At 40.2% G+C, this 16,102-nt stretch overlaps 3 protein-coding genes across 3 annotated transcripts; all 3 read left to right on the forward strand.

Annotated features, from left to right (window-relative positions):
- The first annotated feature begins 229 nt into the window (after window positions 1–229).
- LOC142606360 (uncharacterized) lies at window positions 230–1,815 on the forward strand. The gene is made up of 2 exons (XM_075777723.1): window positions 230–1,213; window positions 1,414–1,815. Exons 1-2 carry the CDS (start codon window positions 230–232, stop codon window positions 1,813–1,815), a joined length of 1,386 nt encoding a protein of 461 aa, XP_075633838.1.
- A 353-nt stretch (window positions 1,816–2,168) lies between these two features.
- Window positions 2,169–5,439, forward strand: LOC142606361 (uncharacterized). The gene is made up of 6 exons (XM_075777724.1): window positions 2,169–2,569; window positions 2,644–2,782; window positions 2,947–3,170; window positions 3,345–3,472; window positions 3,668–4,302; window positions 5,242–5,439. Exons 1-6 carry the CDS (start codon window positions 2,169–2,171, stop codon window positions 5,437–5,439), a joined length of 1,725 nt encoding a protein of 574 aa, XP_075633839.1.
- An 8,163-nt stretch (window positions 5,440–13,602) lies between these two features.
- LOC142607668 (protein NUCLEAR FUSION DEFECTIVE 4) lies at window positions 13,603–16,102 on the forward strand. Its single transcript, XM_075779239.1, has one exon. It carries the CDS (start codon window positions 13,944–13,946, stop codon window positions 15,723–15,725), a length of 1,782 nt encoding a protein of 593 aa, XP_075635354.1. The 5' UTR covers window positions 13,603–13,943; the 3' UTR covers window positions 15,726–16,102.

Below are 16,102 nucleotides of genomic sequence, written 5' to 3' on the forward strand. Positions count from 1 at the left end.
CTAGCCTATCATTTTTGTTATCCAACATCCATAGAACCTAGGTTTCAAGCCCATACTCTACAAATTTCATTGTATAGGGCTTTTTGGGCCTACACCCTTCATGTTGTTGGGTTCGGGTTCGAATTGTGACCTTACAATTTGCGCCGTTTGTGGGAAACCTTGTGTTTTAGGAATTGGAACATTATAGCAGGCTTAGGTCCAAATCATGTAGAGTCTTTGGGGTCCTAGCATGAGGATCACTCCTGGCACCTTGAGCAGGGAGGAGATCGAGAGGGTAGCATGCATACAGAGCACACTGAGGGGAGTCGTTCACGAGATGGAAGCAAAATCCCTCACGAGGAACATGCAGAAGGAAATTGACCATTTGAAGAAGAAGTTGCGCCGCGAGAGGCGAAGGCGAACGCCCTCTTTTTCTCACCCTTCTTCTGAAGATAGCCAGGGCAGTGGCTACAGGTCTAGGTCAAGAACTCCTCTTGATCATCTTCACGGTCATCAGAGCAGGGAATCTTCCTCTAGAGGCTTAGGAAATTATGCTATGAGTAGGGCGTTACACCAAATTTCTAAGTCACCTTTCACACGTAGGGTGGAGAAGGGGAAGCTTCCACGGCAGTTCACTCAACCCACGTTCACCATTTATAATGGTCGAACAGACCCTGTAGAACACATGAGTCATTTCAATCAAAGGATGACGGTACACTCTAAGAATGAAACTTTGATGTGCAAAGGCTTTCCTTCTAGCTTGGGACCTGTTGCGATGAAATGGTTTAATGGGTTGAAGACAGGTTCTATTGATTCCTTCATGGAACTCACTAGGGCATTTGGGTCCTGCTTCATCACCTGCAGTAGAGTTCCTCGGCCTTTGGATTCATTATTGTCCATGGCCATAAGAGAAGGAGAAACCCTGAGAACATACTCTAACAGGTACTGGGAAATGTTCAATGAGATTGATGGTGATTTTGATGATGTAGCGATATGGACTTTAAAGGTTGGCCTCCCTACTGAGCACGACTTGCGGAAATCTCTGACCAAAAAGCCTATAAGGAGTGTATGTCGGTTCATGGATCGAATTGATGAGTACAAACAGGTTGAGGAAGATCAACAACAGGGTAAGGGAAAAACGAAGGGTATCCCTCAAGAGAGGAGGGATTTCAGGTCGAACAGATACAACAATAATAGGCCTCGAAGAGATTTTGCTAGGCAATCTGGTCCTATTGTCCCATAGGTGGTTAACATGTATTCCGAGAACCAGTGCATCAAGTGTTGGAGAAAATCCGAAATGAACCATACTTCAAATGACCCAATAAGATGGTTGGTGATCCTCTGAGGCGTAATCAGAATCTTTATTGCCACTATCATTAGGACAGAGGTCATACCACTGAAGATTGCAGGACTCTGTGGAATCATTTAGAGTAGTTGGTTAAGGAGGGGAGGTTGAAGCAATTTTTGTATCATCCCAGTGGGCAAGGAGGCAATTCAGGTTCGGTGAGCCAAGGGAACAATTTATCAAGGCCTCCTCTAGGAACAATCAATGTTATTTTTGCTGCTCCTGGTAGGACTGGTTCTCGTCCTACCAGGGTGATGTCTGTGTCACAAACTCTTGCCAAGGAGTCTAACTCTAAGCCAAAGAGGATTAAGGGGAATACTCCACCTATTTTAGGTTTCTCGGAAGAATACAAGATTGTGACTGTCCAACCGCATGATGATGCTTTGGTTGTTACGTTGAGGATAGGGGGCTACGACGTGAGAAGGGTAATGGCTGACCAAGGTAGTGGTGCAGATATTATGTACCCTGACTTGTTCAGGGGCTCAACTTAAAGCTCAAGGATCTTACGGCTTACGATTCGCCACTGATAAGCTTTGAAGGGAAAGCTGTCATACCAAAAGGGCAAATTCAATTACTTGTGCAATCAGGTCCATAGGTTGTAGATGTAGATTTCATTGTGGTAGACGCTTATTCTCCTTATACGGCTATTGTAGCAAGGCCTTGGCTGCATGCTATAGGTGTCATTTCCTCAACTCTACACGTCAAGGTGAAGTTCCCGTCTAGGGGACTGATCAAGGAAATTATTGGGAGCCAGTCTGTGGCTAGACAGTGTATAGCAGCTGCAGTTCTGCATCAGCTTGGGCCAGAGTCCTCGGCCTCGGCTACGGAGGGCTCATAGCAATTAATGTCTCTGACTGCGCCCAATGCGGCAGTAGTAGAGGAAGCTGCGTGTAAGGGATTAGAGAAAGTTCCTATAGATGATGATCTTGAAAAATTCTTTCAGGTGAGAGTCCAGTTGCCACTTCAGGAGAAATTGGAGCTAGTTACGTTTTTCAGAAAAAATGTAGATGTATTTGCTTGGGATGCTTATGAGGCACCAAGGGTTGATCCGAGTTTTATTTGTCATTACTTGAACATCAATCCGGCTATCGTTCCGAGGAGGCAACCACCTCGGCGTTCCTCTAAGGAGCATTCCAAGGCTGTTAAGGAAGAAGTGCTTAAGCTCAAAAAGGCTGGTGCTATTAAAGAAGTATTCTATCCAGAATGGTTGGCTTATACAGTGGTAGTAAAGAAAAAGAACGGGAAGTGGAGAGTGTGTGTAAACTTCACAGATTTGAACAAAGCTTGTCCTAAATATTTATTTCCAATGCCTCGTATAGATCAGTTGGTGGATGCGACAATGGGCATCCTCAGATGAGTTTCTTGGATGCTTTCCAAGGTTACCACCAATTATCTTTGGCTTTAGATGATCAGGAGAAGACAGCCTTTGTTATTCCTACAGGGAATTATCATTATAAGGTAATGCCTTTTGGTTTGAAAAACGCAGGGACTACCTATCAAAGGATGATGACTAGGATGTTTGAACCACAGTTGGGGAGGACTATTGAAGTGTATGTGGATGACATAGTGGTGAAAAGTAAAACAGTTTCCATGCATGTGGAAGATTTGAATGATATTTTCAGACACTAAGGAAGTATCAATTACGTCTTAATACTTCCAAGTGCTCTTTTGGTGTAGGATCTGGAAAGTTTCTGGGTTATATGGTAACTCATTGGGGAATTGAGGTCAATCTTGCACAGGTCAAAGCAATCAATAACTTACAGCCACCTTGGAATCCTAAGGAGGTTCAAAGGTTAACTGGGATGATTGCTACTCTCAACCGGTTCAGCTCTTGGTCTGCAAACAGGTGCAGGCTTTTCTTCTAGTTACTGAATAAGTGGAAAGGATTTGAATGGATCGAGGAATGTGCTTTAGCTTTTCAACAGCTCAAGGATTATCTTTCGCGACCACCCATTATGTCTCGGCCAGAAGTTGATGAAGTACTGTTTGCATATATTGTCGTGGCTAATCATGCTGTCAGTTTGGTTTTGATTTGGGTTGATAATAATGTGCAGAGGCCAATTTATTACGTGAGAAAATTCTTACATGAGGTCGAGGTGCATTATCTACCTTTGGAAAAAGTTGTCCTAGTGGTAGTGCATGCTACACGTAAGCTTCCCCATTATTTCCAATCTCATACAGTTGTTTTAACTCAACTTCCTCTTAAGTCAGTACTTCGAAGCGTTGATTACACGAGGAGGATTGCTAAATGGGGTACCATCCTGGGGGCTTTTGATATCAAGTATATGCCTCGCACTTCCATAAAGGGCCAGGTCCTTGCTGATTTGGTGGCGGAATTTGTAGAGCCCTCATTAGAAGAGAATGTTAAAGGCTTGGCCATTAATGAAAAATCAGTTGGCATGATCTCATGTAAAGAACCTTTGGTGTGGAGAGTGTATGTTGATGGAGCAGCAAACCAAAGAGGATCTGGCGTGGGGTTAGTTCTGGTGTCTCCTAAGGAGTTTACTTTTGAGAAATCCTTGAGACTGGGGTTCTCGACTACCAGCAATGAAGCAGAATATGAAGCGCTACTGGTAGGGATGGATATGGTTCAAAAAATGGGCGGAAAAACAGTGCAAATGTTCTCAGATTCACAACCGGTGGTGGGCTACGTAGAAGGGAAGTTAGAGGCTAGAGATCCAAGGATGCAAGAATACTTGGCTCGGGTCAAGTATTTACAATCAAAGTTTGAATCTTTTACTTTGGTGCATGTCTCTCGGAGTATGAATACCCATGCTGATTCCCTGGCTACCCTTGCAACGTCCTCAGCACAAAGCCTACCTCAGGTCATCCTTGTTGAAGACTTGTGTAAGCCCTCTAGAATGCATTATGACATCATTCGGGTTCATCAGATATGGGTGGGACCTAGCTGGATGGATCCTATAGTATCCTTCCTTAAAAATGATGTTTTGCTCGAGGAGAAATCTGAAGCAAATAAAGTACGCAGAAAAGCACCTCGATTTTGGCTATCTGAGGATCAAAAGTTGTACAAACACTCATTTTCAGGACCATATTTGCTGTGTATATATCTTGAAGCAACAAAATTACTTTTGGAGGAGTTGCATGAAGAGATTTGTGGAAGTCACACAGGAGGAAGGTCTTTAGCTCATAGAGCTCTTACCTAGGGATATTGGTGGCCCAATATGCAGAGAGAAGCCAAAGATTATGAAAAGAAGTGTGACCAATGCCAGAGATTTGCTCCCAACATTCATCAACTAGGAGGTGTCCTTAATCCTCTGTCTAGTGCTTGGCCTTCTGCTCAATGGGGCCTGGACATTGTTGGACCTTTTCCAAAGTTAGCAGGGAATAGAAGATGGTTGCTCATTGGAACATATTATTTCACTAAATGGGTTGAGGCTGAGCCATTGTCAAACATTAGAGATGTGGATGCAAAGAAGTTTTTTTAGAAAAACATTGTCACTAGGTTCGGTATCCCTTATACTCTTATATCCAATAACAGCCTGCAATTCGATAGTAAGACCTTCAGAAGGTACTGTTGTGATTTAGGCATCACTAATAGATATTCCACTCCGGCTTATCCGCAAGAAAATGGGCAAGCCGAGGCAGTCAATAAAGTTATAGTCAGTGGACTCAAGAAAAGGCTGGCTAATGCCAAGGGAAGATGGGTGGAAGAATTGACATATGTTTTGTGGACATATCGAACTACACCTCGAAGATCCACTAGAGATACACTTTTCTCTATAACTTATGGGGCCGAGGCTGTAATCCCTTTAGAAACTGTGTCTCCGACACTAAGAACGAGCTCTTTCATTCCAAGTAATAACGACAACTTACTAGAGAAAAGCCTAGACTTAGTTGAGGAACGACGAGAGAATGTCATGGTTCAGCTAGCTTATTATCAGCATAAACTCAAATAGGGATATGATTCCCATGTGAAGTTAAGGCCACTTGCCCCTGGAGACTTGGTGTTAAGGAAGGTATTGGGTACTGCTAAAAACCCAACATGGGGAAAATTGGGACCTAACTGGGAAGGACCTTATCGAATTACTTTGGTAGCTGGTATAGGGGCGTATTATCTTGCAGACTTAGATGGAAAGGTTGTACCACGTCCCTGAAATGTAAATAACCTACGAATCTATTATTATTAATGAAAGGTGTTTATGCCATCTTATTCCTGTTGATATTGTGTTGCATTAATTATCAGTTCATTTTTCTAAGTATCAAACAGAAACTTGGTCATACCTGGCTCCTCGGACCACGTACCTTGTGGAAATTAATATTTTTATTAAGTGTTAAACATGACATTAGTTGCATCTGGTCCTCAGATCATCTACTTTGGGGAAATTAATACTTCAGTTCATTTTTCTAAGTATCAAATAGAAACTTGGTCATGCCTGACTCCTCGGACCACATACCTTGTGGAAATTGATATTTTTATTAAGTGTTAAACAAAACCTTAATTACGTATGGTCCTCGGATCATCTACTTTGGGGAAATTAACACTTCAATTCATTTTCTATGTATCAAACAGAAACTTAGTCATGTTTGACTCCTCGAACCACATACTTTGTGAAAATTGATATTTTTATTAAGTATTAAACAGAACCTTAGTTACGTCTGGTCTTTGGACCATCTACTTTGGGGAAATTAACATTTCAGTTCATTTTTCTAAGAATCAAGTAGAGTTGTTGCCATGTCTTAGTTCTCGGACCATATTCCTTGGTGAAAATGATGATTTACTTTTGTGCCTAAATTTCAGATAAGATCCAGCCTCAGACCATATTCCTCTTGTTTTGGGTTCAGGTACATTTTTATGTACTTAACTGTTTGCTGTTGCATATTAAATAGTACACTTTCAATATACAGGTTGGCCACTGATGGCTTAGGTCAATGAGATGAAATTATTTCCATGTCAAATTACTGATATTAACTAAGACATTATAGAGATCTACCCCATTTATTTGAATACTAAGTTATTCATACTATGTATATGAATTGTACTAAGATAAAGAGTTAAACATTCCTAGTGAGTGAAATTTGCAATGAAGCAAAGATCAAAATCTTGAACTTGTCATTATAAATGTACTTGATTACATTGGAAATAAAAAAAAACATAGGACAGGATAACAATAGTAAGTTTGTAATAAAGAAGAGCTATCTGGAGGTTAGGCCAAAAGTTGAGAGAGGGTCCTAGGTTGTTCATGTCTTGGTTTTCAATGGAGGGTCCTCTTTGGACTTTGTCTCAACTTCCTTTGTTTTATCCTCCGCCCCTTTTGGTCTAGTCTCTTTGGATTTAGGAGCCACTTCCTTGATGACTAGGGGAGCATTTGCAGATTTGGTCTCGGACAGGGTCATAATTTGCTTTCCTTTGTCTTTCGCCCTAAGTGGAGGATCACCCTGGTCAGCCTTCTTGTTTAGACTCGTCTTCTCATCCTAGACTGCAGCCTGGTCTGAGCCTGTAGGCGCTTTAGCGAGTGGAAGAGAGCCCTGGACAGTTAAAGGTTAAGTAGGAGGCACCGACTCGGAGGCAGTAAGAGGAGGAGGAATGGCTTCAATCACACGGATGTCTGGGGGGATCCACATGTTTTCAGCCTTTCTCCACTCTGAGGTAGCAGGGACCCCTGCAACATTAAAGGCTTTAGCCCACACCTGCTGGCAATACTCCCTACACACCTCAGCTAGTTCTTCGGCCAATCAGATTTGCGTTTCTTCAACTCCCTTATTGAAGGAAGCAAGCGATGCAGCATCCACAGTCTCCTCTATAGTATGAGCCTCAACGCTCCTCCTTAATTTTACCTCTTCCACCAGCTTGTCAGCATGCTTCTTCTTCTCCTCCTCCTTGGTTAGGCCAAGAGCTTTTTCAGTCTCGATCCGGATGTTGGCCTCAACTTTAGCATTGTTCCGAGCGTCCTCCACCCATTTCTCCGCTACAAAAACCTCCTAGACAACCTGCACAAGGATGTTGAACAAGGGCATTATGAAGAATAACCTAAGGGTGTGTATATGTTTAAGAAGGGTTAACAGAAAGTAAATTGCAAATATAAGGGAATCAAACAATACGTACCAAAGCTAAATCCCTTTTTAGGGATAGAAAAAGATCTGGTTGCCTCATCGTCTTCAGGGCCTTCATGTCCTTGGGCAGCAAGATGGGTTGCTCTAGGGCCTCGGCCAGGTAGTGAGCATGCCCTTTTTGGAACTCCCTTATGGAGGCATGGCGGGAAATAGGAGTCCCATCCAATTCCAAAGAAGGTGACCACTGGGATTGAGTGTGGTGCACCTCGGCCAAATCATGGCTCCTCCTGCTCTCCACTGAGGAAGCTCGTGTCTGGCCCTTTGACACTTTTTGTTGTTTTTGTTTCTTCTACTGGGCCAACTCTTCTTCCTCAACCTCACTCACTCTTTTCTTTTTCTTAAGATTGGGTACGACAATGAGAGAGCCTGGAGGAAGAGGTGGGGGAGGGAGATTCGCAAGAGGTTGGGATCCCGAAGCATCTTTCACAGTGGCTTGCTTGCCCCTTTGGGTAAGCAGATCCCTCAAGCTTGTCTCTGGCTGTGGAGACATTTCTTATTCTTCTTCCTCAGAGTTGTTGTCTACACATGCAACTATGAAGCCTTTGATACCAGAACTCTTGGTAGGTTCGTTTTCTTCATCTGAGATGTTGACAACATAGACCTTTGGAGGTTTCTTTGCTTCTTCAAGTCGAAACTGATCGATTTCCTCCTCAAGGGACAGGTGAGGAGATGTGGGCTCTTCTCGGATGGTTGTTGCCTCAAGTTGCACTCGAGGAGGGGCTGCTTTTAGTGGGCGTACGTATAGGATGACGGAAGGGTCGTCCGGTAAATCGTGTGGAGCAAGGAAATCTGGTTTCAAGACATCTATCCTTCTACGTCTCCGGTCACCTACGATGATTGCATTACCAATATCTTGGAAGGTAGTTGATAGCAGTTCATATCCCAAGATGAGATGGGCTACCCTCACCTGCAGGTCTTCGTTCATGAATACCTCGAATCTTAAAACTCTATTGAAGTCTGCGATACTGGACAGGCTTAAGGGAGGCGATACGTGCTGTTTATCTGAAAAAATGTCCGATGAACTAAATATGGTTAGATCAACAATAAACGTCAAATAAAAAGGAAACTAAGATACGATATAGATCTAAATGATAAAGTTAGGAGAACTAAACCCCAGGCCAAGGGACCTAAATCCTATGGAATCACACCTCGTTTTCCCTCTTCGATTGAACAATGAGGACTGTTGTACCACTTCCTAGAGGCGATTAAGTAGTCGTCCTTCATGCCTTTGTTAGATTTGGGAAGACATGATATAAGCCTAACGATGCTAGACTTAGACTTGAGGTAATACCCTACGCCTTTAAGTTTGTGACACTCATACATGTGGGCAACGTCATGCCATGTGAGTCTCAAACTCATTTGCTCGTTAAGAGCGTCGACACAACCTAATATTTTAAACATGTTAGGTGTACATTGGTCTGGGCATAATCTATGATTACGCAGGTATTCATTGGTTACGTTCTTCAAGGGAAGTGTCATTCCACCCTCCAAAAATGCGGTTATAGGAATGACAACTTCCCCTTCTTTCCTATCTTCAGCTATGGCTTTTGGGGGGCAATATCTCAAACTCACTTCCTGAGGGATGCAATATTTGGCTCGAAAACCCTCCATGTCGGCGTCACTATCTACTAGACATTTGAATCTATCCATTTGGTTGGAGTAAAAATGGAAATTTAGAAAGGGAAGGGATACAATTAATGGCCGAGGACTACAGCCGAGGAGAAAAAGAATTTAAAAGAGTGAAAACTTACGAGAAATGAGTAGACAATTCTTCGCGAGCTTCTTGAGAGGAGAAAAAGGAGGGAGTCTTCGGATTTGATTGATTTCTGGAGTAATGAGTTGAGTCGCCACTTCCTAGGTGTTTTGATATATGCGAGGTGGCAATGAATGAGAGTTATCCCACTCAAATTTTGAGGAAAAACCCAGACTGTTGAATATGTATCTCACCGTTGGACGTGGAGGACAAGACGTTACTTGGAGCAATTAATAGGGGCGTTATGGATTTCGAGGCATCAAGAGCAGTTTCAAAAGAAGCGAAATGACATTCTCACGTGTAATAGTTTGAGAAGCGTGCGAAGGCTGTGATGTTGAGTCAAAACTTCACTTTTCTCCTTGGATGGGAGAAAAATGAATTTTTGAGGGGCTATTGTGAGGTTGAAAAGGTCAGGACATGTTCTTGGGCCTTAGGCCTAATCCAAGGAGATTAATTTGTCCGAGGAAGGTTTAAGAGTAGTGACGATGCAGTATTTAAAGGCCCATAAGAAAACTGTTGCAAATGAGGTTGGTGGAAGTAGTCCGAGGAAGGGCATTTCCTCGGCTATATGAAGTGAAGACTATACTATACGCCGTGACGTTTATAAGGATATTCTAGGAGGTCTGGTGGATAAAGATGTGTTCCATAAGGACACAGAAAGAAAGAGTGAATGAGAAATATCTTAGAGAAAACTGCTACCACCGCATTAAAGACTCTGCACCTACCTCTTTGGCCGCATTAATGAAGAAATGACCTCTGAACAGTAGAAATCAACCTTACACTATTGTTTGAAGACTTCAAGAGGATGGTGGATGGGACAAGTATCTAGATTGGTGATCTGAGCCATATGTGGAAGATGGAGGGAAGAAGGAGGATGATATAAAAGGAAGAGAAAGGCATTCAAGTAGGGGGGTCGAAGAAAAAAGAGAAAGAATACTATATACACCGCCTTCAATTGTAATCTATTCTTAAAACAAGGAAAGGCAATACAAGTTATCTTTGGCTTACGTCTGAAGAGAGTTTTTATTATATAATCAGTTCGTCGCAAATAAATTGGGGATCTAGCCCATCATTTTTGTTATCCAACATTCATAGAACCTAGGTTTCAAACCCACTCTCTACAAATTTCATTGTATAGGGCTTTTTGGGCCTACACCCTTCATGTTGTTGGGTTCGGGTGCGAATTGTGGCCTTACAAGTATAGTTAAATATGTTAAAATAGATGCGGAAGTAGAAGCATAGAGTAGAGTAATACAGTGGTTCAATTTGACAGCCTATGTCCATGAATGCAACCCTTAAGAGTTACATCGATCTTTAATATATTTTTAAATAATAGCATTGATGTATGCCATGTTGAACAAGCTAGAGTAAATGCGGAAGAGAAAGTATAGAATAGGAACACAAGAATATAAGGATTGCATGGTTTAGCCTTGTCGGCCTACATCTACGAAAGAAACTCTTAAAAGCTACATCTCTATCATATAAGAGTGTAGTACTTGTACAATAACTTATGTTACAATAAACCATAATATGAGTATATATATAGTAGGTGTGCGTACCCAAAAAGTGGCTATTTGGCCCAACCTCTATCTGGGCTCACAATCTATTTGTATTGTAGGCTTTGGGTTTCCTACTATGGGTGTTTCTATTCCTAGTAACCCAAGTATCCTTATTTTCTCTACACTCAGAATTGCTCTCCCTTTTTCTCTTAGAATGGTCACCCTCTTTTCTCAGTAATTACTCCCCAATTGCCAACCCCTCCTCTCAAATTCTCGTATCTTATTTATAGCCCAAGGTTAGTGTAAGAATTATGATTATTTTCGTGGTGAGTGGGAAGAGAGGTCCAATGCTATTACCCTTAATTAGGTCTTTAGTTGGGAGTAGGAGGTGGTGAGAGTGGCATTGGAACTAATTCCACCGTTAGAGGGACTGCTCGACAGCGATACTCCCTAGGTGATGCCGAGCATCCTGGAACTCATCTTCCCAGGACATTGCATTCCCCGGCCAGGTAGGATCTCACCTTCGCCGTTCATGTCATAAATGGCTTTATCTCATGGTTTCGGGCTTTTGATGGGTGTCAAAGTTTAGTTGGGCTGAGTTCATGGGCCCAATAGTACACGCGACTACGCATGGTGTCCTAAGAGCCAGGGCCTGACAAGCGCAAAGTCTTAAACGTGGCACCATTAAAATGAGTTTTTATGAATAATGGGCTTGAGGGAGAGTAACACCTCGTACAGTAGGCTAAACCCTAGACTTTTAGTACACATAAAAAGATTTGCCTAGCACACAAAGTAGATGTGGGCTTGAGTCTATTCTATGGATTAATATGTCTAATATATCTTTAATATATATGAGTTTAATATAATCTTTTGTTACAATAAATCTAATATAAGTATATATAGTAGGCTAAATCTTAAACTAATCATACACTAACTATAATTAAGAAGTTTGTAATATAAGTAGAAGATTTAACTTACACACAACACAGGGTAGATTTAAACTTGACCCTATGCTAGCTATTGGGCTAATATATCCCTACCTTGCTATAAAAGGGTTCCATAGCCTCGAGTTAAGAGCAAAATCTAACTTCAAACATGACAATTAAAAAAGCAGGCCATATCAAGTGGCGATTAAGATGGGCATTGAGCCAATTGTGTGGTTGAGCCGAGACTCGAGAGTGAATTAATTTTAAAGGATTCATAGAAAAAAATAGTAATTTAAAAGTAAGAAGTCTAATTTTTATTTATTTGTTGCCAAGGAAGTTTAAAAATATTCGTTTGTATCATTCATCACTTGCTCGAATTCCTAGATTTGGCTAATCCAAGCTGTCGAGCACATGACTCATTTACTTAATCCCATAATCCTTTTTTAGTTGAGAATCCCTGGCTCGTTGTTGCACTTAATCCCATAATCTAAATATATAATATCTCAACCAAGAAATGTAATAAGAATTATATATAAATAGAAATAACTCTCAGATTAGTCCTCTTCCATTCCTGGAAAGAACCTATTTATAGGATCAAGATGATTATTTATATTTTCTCCACAAAAAAAATGATTATTTAAAATTATTACTAATTTTATTTCTAGGATAATGTAATTAGATATTAAGGTTATGTTTGGTAATAGTTTTTGTTTTTTATTTTCAAAAACTTGTTTTTGAGAATATAAAGAAAAAACAATTTTCTTGTATTTTTGAAATAAAAAACATGTTTGGTTAGTTGAAATTAAAAAGATAGTTTTTTGAAGAAAAAAATTGAAAATACTAAAATATGTTGTTGTTAAGATTTGAACTCTAATGATAACTCATTAAATGAGTTAAATTCATTAAATTAAATGAGTATTTTTATTGACTTTTGAAAATTAGAAATTGTAAACAGCCTTTTGCATGTTTTTAGTTTTTTTCACAAATTGAGTTTTGAGAATAGTTTTTTGTTTTTTGTCCGTTTTGAATTGCCAAACAAGTTTTTTAGTTTCAAAAATAGAAAATTGTTTTTAAAAACAGAAAATAAGGGGAAAAAACAATTACCAAACATACCCTAAATGACTTGACTAAAACAAAATGAGTCACGGATAGTTATTCGTTATTCAATTTTATCTAAATACTTGAATAGATTAGAGTGCCAAATATGGGACTAATAACTAATTAGCTTCCTAAAAGCTTTGTGATTCCTAAATCTAAGGCCTTCACATGTCCAAACCAACTCAACCGTCAACAAAAATGGATGTTATTACCATTCATAAAGAGTAATTTTAGTATCACATAAAGAAACACAACTATCATACATGGAAAGTTATGATTGATGGCCTATCACTTTGAAATAAATCCCCTACTTTTTTTCGACCACTTATCATTTGCCATGTGAACAATTGTGGCAAAAGTAACGAGTCTTTATGTGGTCTTGGAATTTTTGAAATTGAAATATTTACTTCAATAGAAGTGTTACCCTTACATCTATGATACTTTTACAACAAATTATAATTAATATTTAGTGGTTTTTAGTTCGAATTTGAATTCATTACTGAATTTTTTTTTCCCATCAATAACAACTAATAACAATGTTAGAATTTATTGTGAAAATATTTTCTACTTGTCTTATTTTTCTTACTTGAATTTCATAACTGGGAGATTCTCAACAAATAAAGAAAAAAAAAAAACAAATTTCATGGTCACTGCGTAAATCCAGGCGAAATTTTCTAGGATATTGCGAGTTTTATCTGCAGCTTGAACAGATCAGATTGCTAAATGTGGGACTAAATTCCTAAAAGATTTGATACCGAATCTAATTCTCTGTCCTCATATGTCCAGGCCAATTCAACAGTCAACAAAAAAGGGACCTTAGTACAATCGAAATTCAAATATTACTTGCAATTTTTCATAACCACCAAGTTAATCCAGATGACATTTTCTAAATCATAGTCATCAATGTTAGTTAAATATAGCTGTCAAAAGACACAATCCATTAGTTCCAAGAATAGAGACCTTTCACTTTACATCTGATCCTTGCAGCTCCCACCGTTTAGATTAAAGCCCCCACATAAACTAACCATAGATGTTCACTTATTTATAGCCAAGTACCATTGCATTTTTTTTCTTTCAATAATGCTATCCACCGAGTATCCGAAGTTTCTTCCACCACCACTCATTTGCCAAACTCTAATGTGGTCTCTTCCCATTTCTGCAATCTAATTAATCTCTCAATGTCCCTCTGGTTTCAAACCAATACCATATAGGCAAATTTTTTTCCTTAATTTCCTATACACTTTTTTAACATCCATAATCAGAGAGCAAGAATGGGCTACACATCAAGCAGTGGTGGCGGAATCAGGGGCAGTGAAATATTACCATTTACCGTGCAAGTGGTAAAGGGACGATGGTTCACGGTGTTTGCTTCCTTTCTGATCATGACCGGTGCTGGTGCAACATATCTGTTTGGAATCTACTCCAAACAGATAAAAGCTTCACTTGGTTATGACCAAACCACACTCAATCTTCTTGGCTTCTTCAAGGACCTTGGAGCCAATATTGGTGTCCTGTCTGGGCTAATAGCTGAGGTAACACCAACTTGGTTTGTGTTAATAATCGGCGCAGCTATGAACTTTGCAGGATACTTCATGATATGGCTAGCTGTGATGGGCAAAATACCCAAACCACGGGTCTGGCATATGTGCATATACATATGCGTTGGAGCCAATTCACAGAACTTTGCAAATACGGGAGCTCTTGTCACATGTGTCAAGAACTTCCCTGAAGGCAGAGGAATTTTGTTGGGTTTGTTGAAGGGATTTGTTGGGCTAAGTGGAGCTGTAATGACACAGCTTTACTTGGCTATCTATGGAACCGATGCTAAGTCTCTTATTCTTCTAATTGCGTGGCTTCCAGCGGCATTATCCATTGTGTTTGTATATACAATCCGAATATTGCATACTGCGAGGCAACCAAATGAGATCAGAGTCTTCTATCATTTCCTCTATGTGTCAATTGTACTTGCTTTGTTCCTCATGGTTATGACTCTACTTGAGAAGACGGTTACTTTCTCCAAGGGAGCCTATGCAGCAAGCGCCACAGTGTCTTGGTTCATGCTCTTTGTTCCACTCTTAATTGCAATTAGAGAAGAGGCAGCCCTCTGGAACCTCAAGAAAAAGGCTGCTTCTGCTAGAGATGAGGTGCCTGTTGAAAATCCACCAGAAACTCAGTTAAAAAAGTCGCCACCACCAGCACCTTCACCACCACAATCACAACCTCCAGAAGTCGAAAACCACACATCTTGTTTTGCAGACATATGTAAAAAACCACCAAGAGGAGAAGACTACACCATACTGCAAGCACTCCTGAGCTGGGACATGGGGATTCTGTTCCTCGCCACGCTATTTGGACTCGGAGGAAGCTTGACAGCAGTTGACAACTTGGGACAGATTGGAGAATCATTAGGATATCCAACTAAAACTGTTAGTACTTTTGTATCGCTGGTCAGCATATGGAATTACTTTGGCAGGGTCTTCTCCGGCTTTGTCTCAGAAACGCTAATGCTAAAATACAAAATTCCCCGCCCGCTTATGATGACATTTGTGCTTCTTTTGTCATGCCTAGGCCACTTGCTCGTTGCCTTCCCAGGCCCTGGTGCTGTGTATGTAGCATCAATCATCATTGGATTCTCATTTGGTGCACAATTGCCATTGCTATTTGCAATCATTTCTGAGCTCTTTGGCCTTAAGTATTACTCTACATTGTTCAATTGTGGTCAATTGGCTAGTCCACTTGGGTCCTATATCCTCAATGTAAAGGTAACCGGGTTCCTTTATGATAGAGAGGCAATAAAGGATTTAGCAAAGAAGGGTCTTACTAGGTCATCTGTGAAGGAGCTCACTTGCATTGGGACACACTGCTATAGGCTACCTTTCATCATTTTGGCTGCTGGTACACTCTTTGGAGCTCTAGTTTCACTCATTTTGGTAGTGAGAACTCGTGAGTTTTACAGTGGTGACATATATAAGAAGTTCAGAGATGATCCAATGATCACAGACATGATAGAACCTGAGAAGCTCAAAGTCAAAGAGAAGGAACCAGAGAAGTAGTTAAAGGGACAAAAGTTCATAATCTATGTTCAGTCTATAGCTCATTCAGAAGCAGGAGTAATCAATTTCTGCTTTGAAATCCCTAGTTATTCTCTGTTCTTTGTTTCAAGACCAAATTTCCATTCTTCTCAACCCAAAAAAAAAAAAAAAAACCGTATTTCCATTTTGTGTTCCAAAGGCCTAAAAGACAAAACAAAAAACAAAAAAAAAAAAGAGAGAAGGGAATTTGAATATGTACCAAAAAAAAGTTTTGTCTTTTGGTTTCTTTGGATGTTGACTAAATTCTGTGTGCATCGTTTTAGTTTCTTTTGTAATTAAACAAAAATAAATGTATTTCTTTTCCTTATATGCCTTACTTCCTGGCTTTTAAGGAATAA

The sequence above is a fragment of the Castanea sativa genome, chromosome 8 (genome assembly GCF_040712315.1).
Source record: "Castanea sativa cultivar Marrone di Chiusa Pesio chromosome 8, ASM4071231v1".
NCBI lineage: Eukaryota > Viridiplantae > Streptophyta > Magnoliopsida > Fagales > Fagaceae > Castanea > Castanea sativa.

Excerpts from the sequence above, each read along its gene's own strand:
- LOC142606360 (XM_075777723.1), top strand. The coding sequence starts at position 230 with ATGAGGATCACTCCTGGCACCTTGAGCAGGGAGGAGATCGAGAGGGTA. Across the intron at positions 1,214-1,413 it reads CTAGGCAATCTGGTCCTATT|TTGGTTAAGGAGGGGAGGTT; the intron begins GTCCCATAGGTG and ends CATTTAGAGTAG.
- LOC142606361 (XM_075777724.1), top strand. The coding sequence starts at position 2,169 with ATGTCTCTGACTGCGCCCAATGCGGCAGTAGTAGAGGAAGCTGCGTGT. Across the intron at positions 3,171-3,344 it reads AGCTCTTGGTCTGCAAACAG|TTTGGTTTTGATTTGGGTTG; the intron begins GTGCAGGCTTTT and ends TCATGCTGTCAG. Across the intron at positions 3,473-3,667 it reads AGTGGTAGTGCATGCTACAC|AGCCCTCATTAGAAGAGAAT; the intron begins GTAAGCTTCCCC and ends CGGAATTTGTAG.
- LOC142607668 (XM_075779239.1), top strand. The coding sequence starts at position 13,944 with ATGGGCTACACATCAAGCAGTGGTGGCGGAATCAGGGGCAGTGAAATA.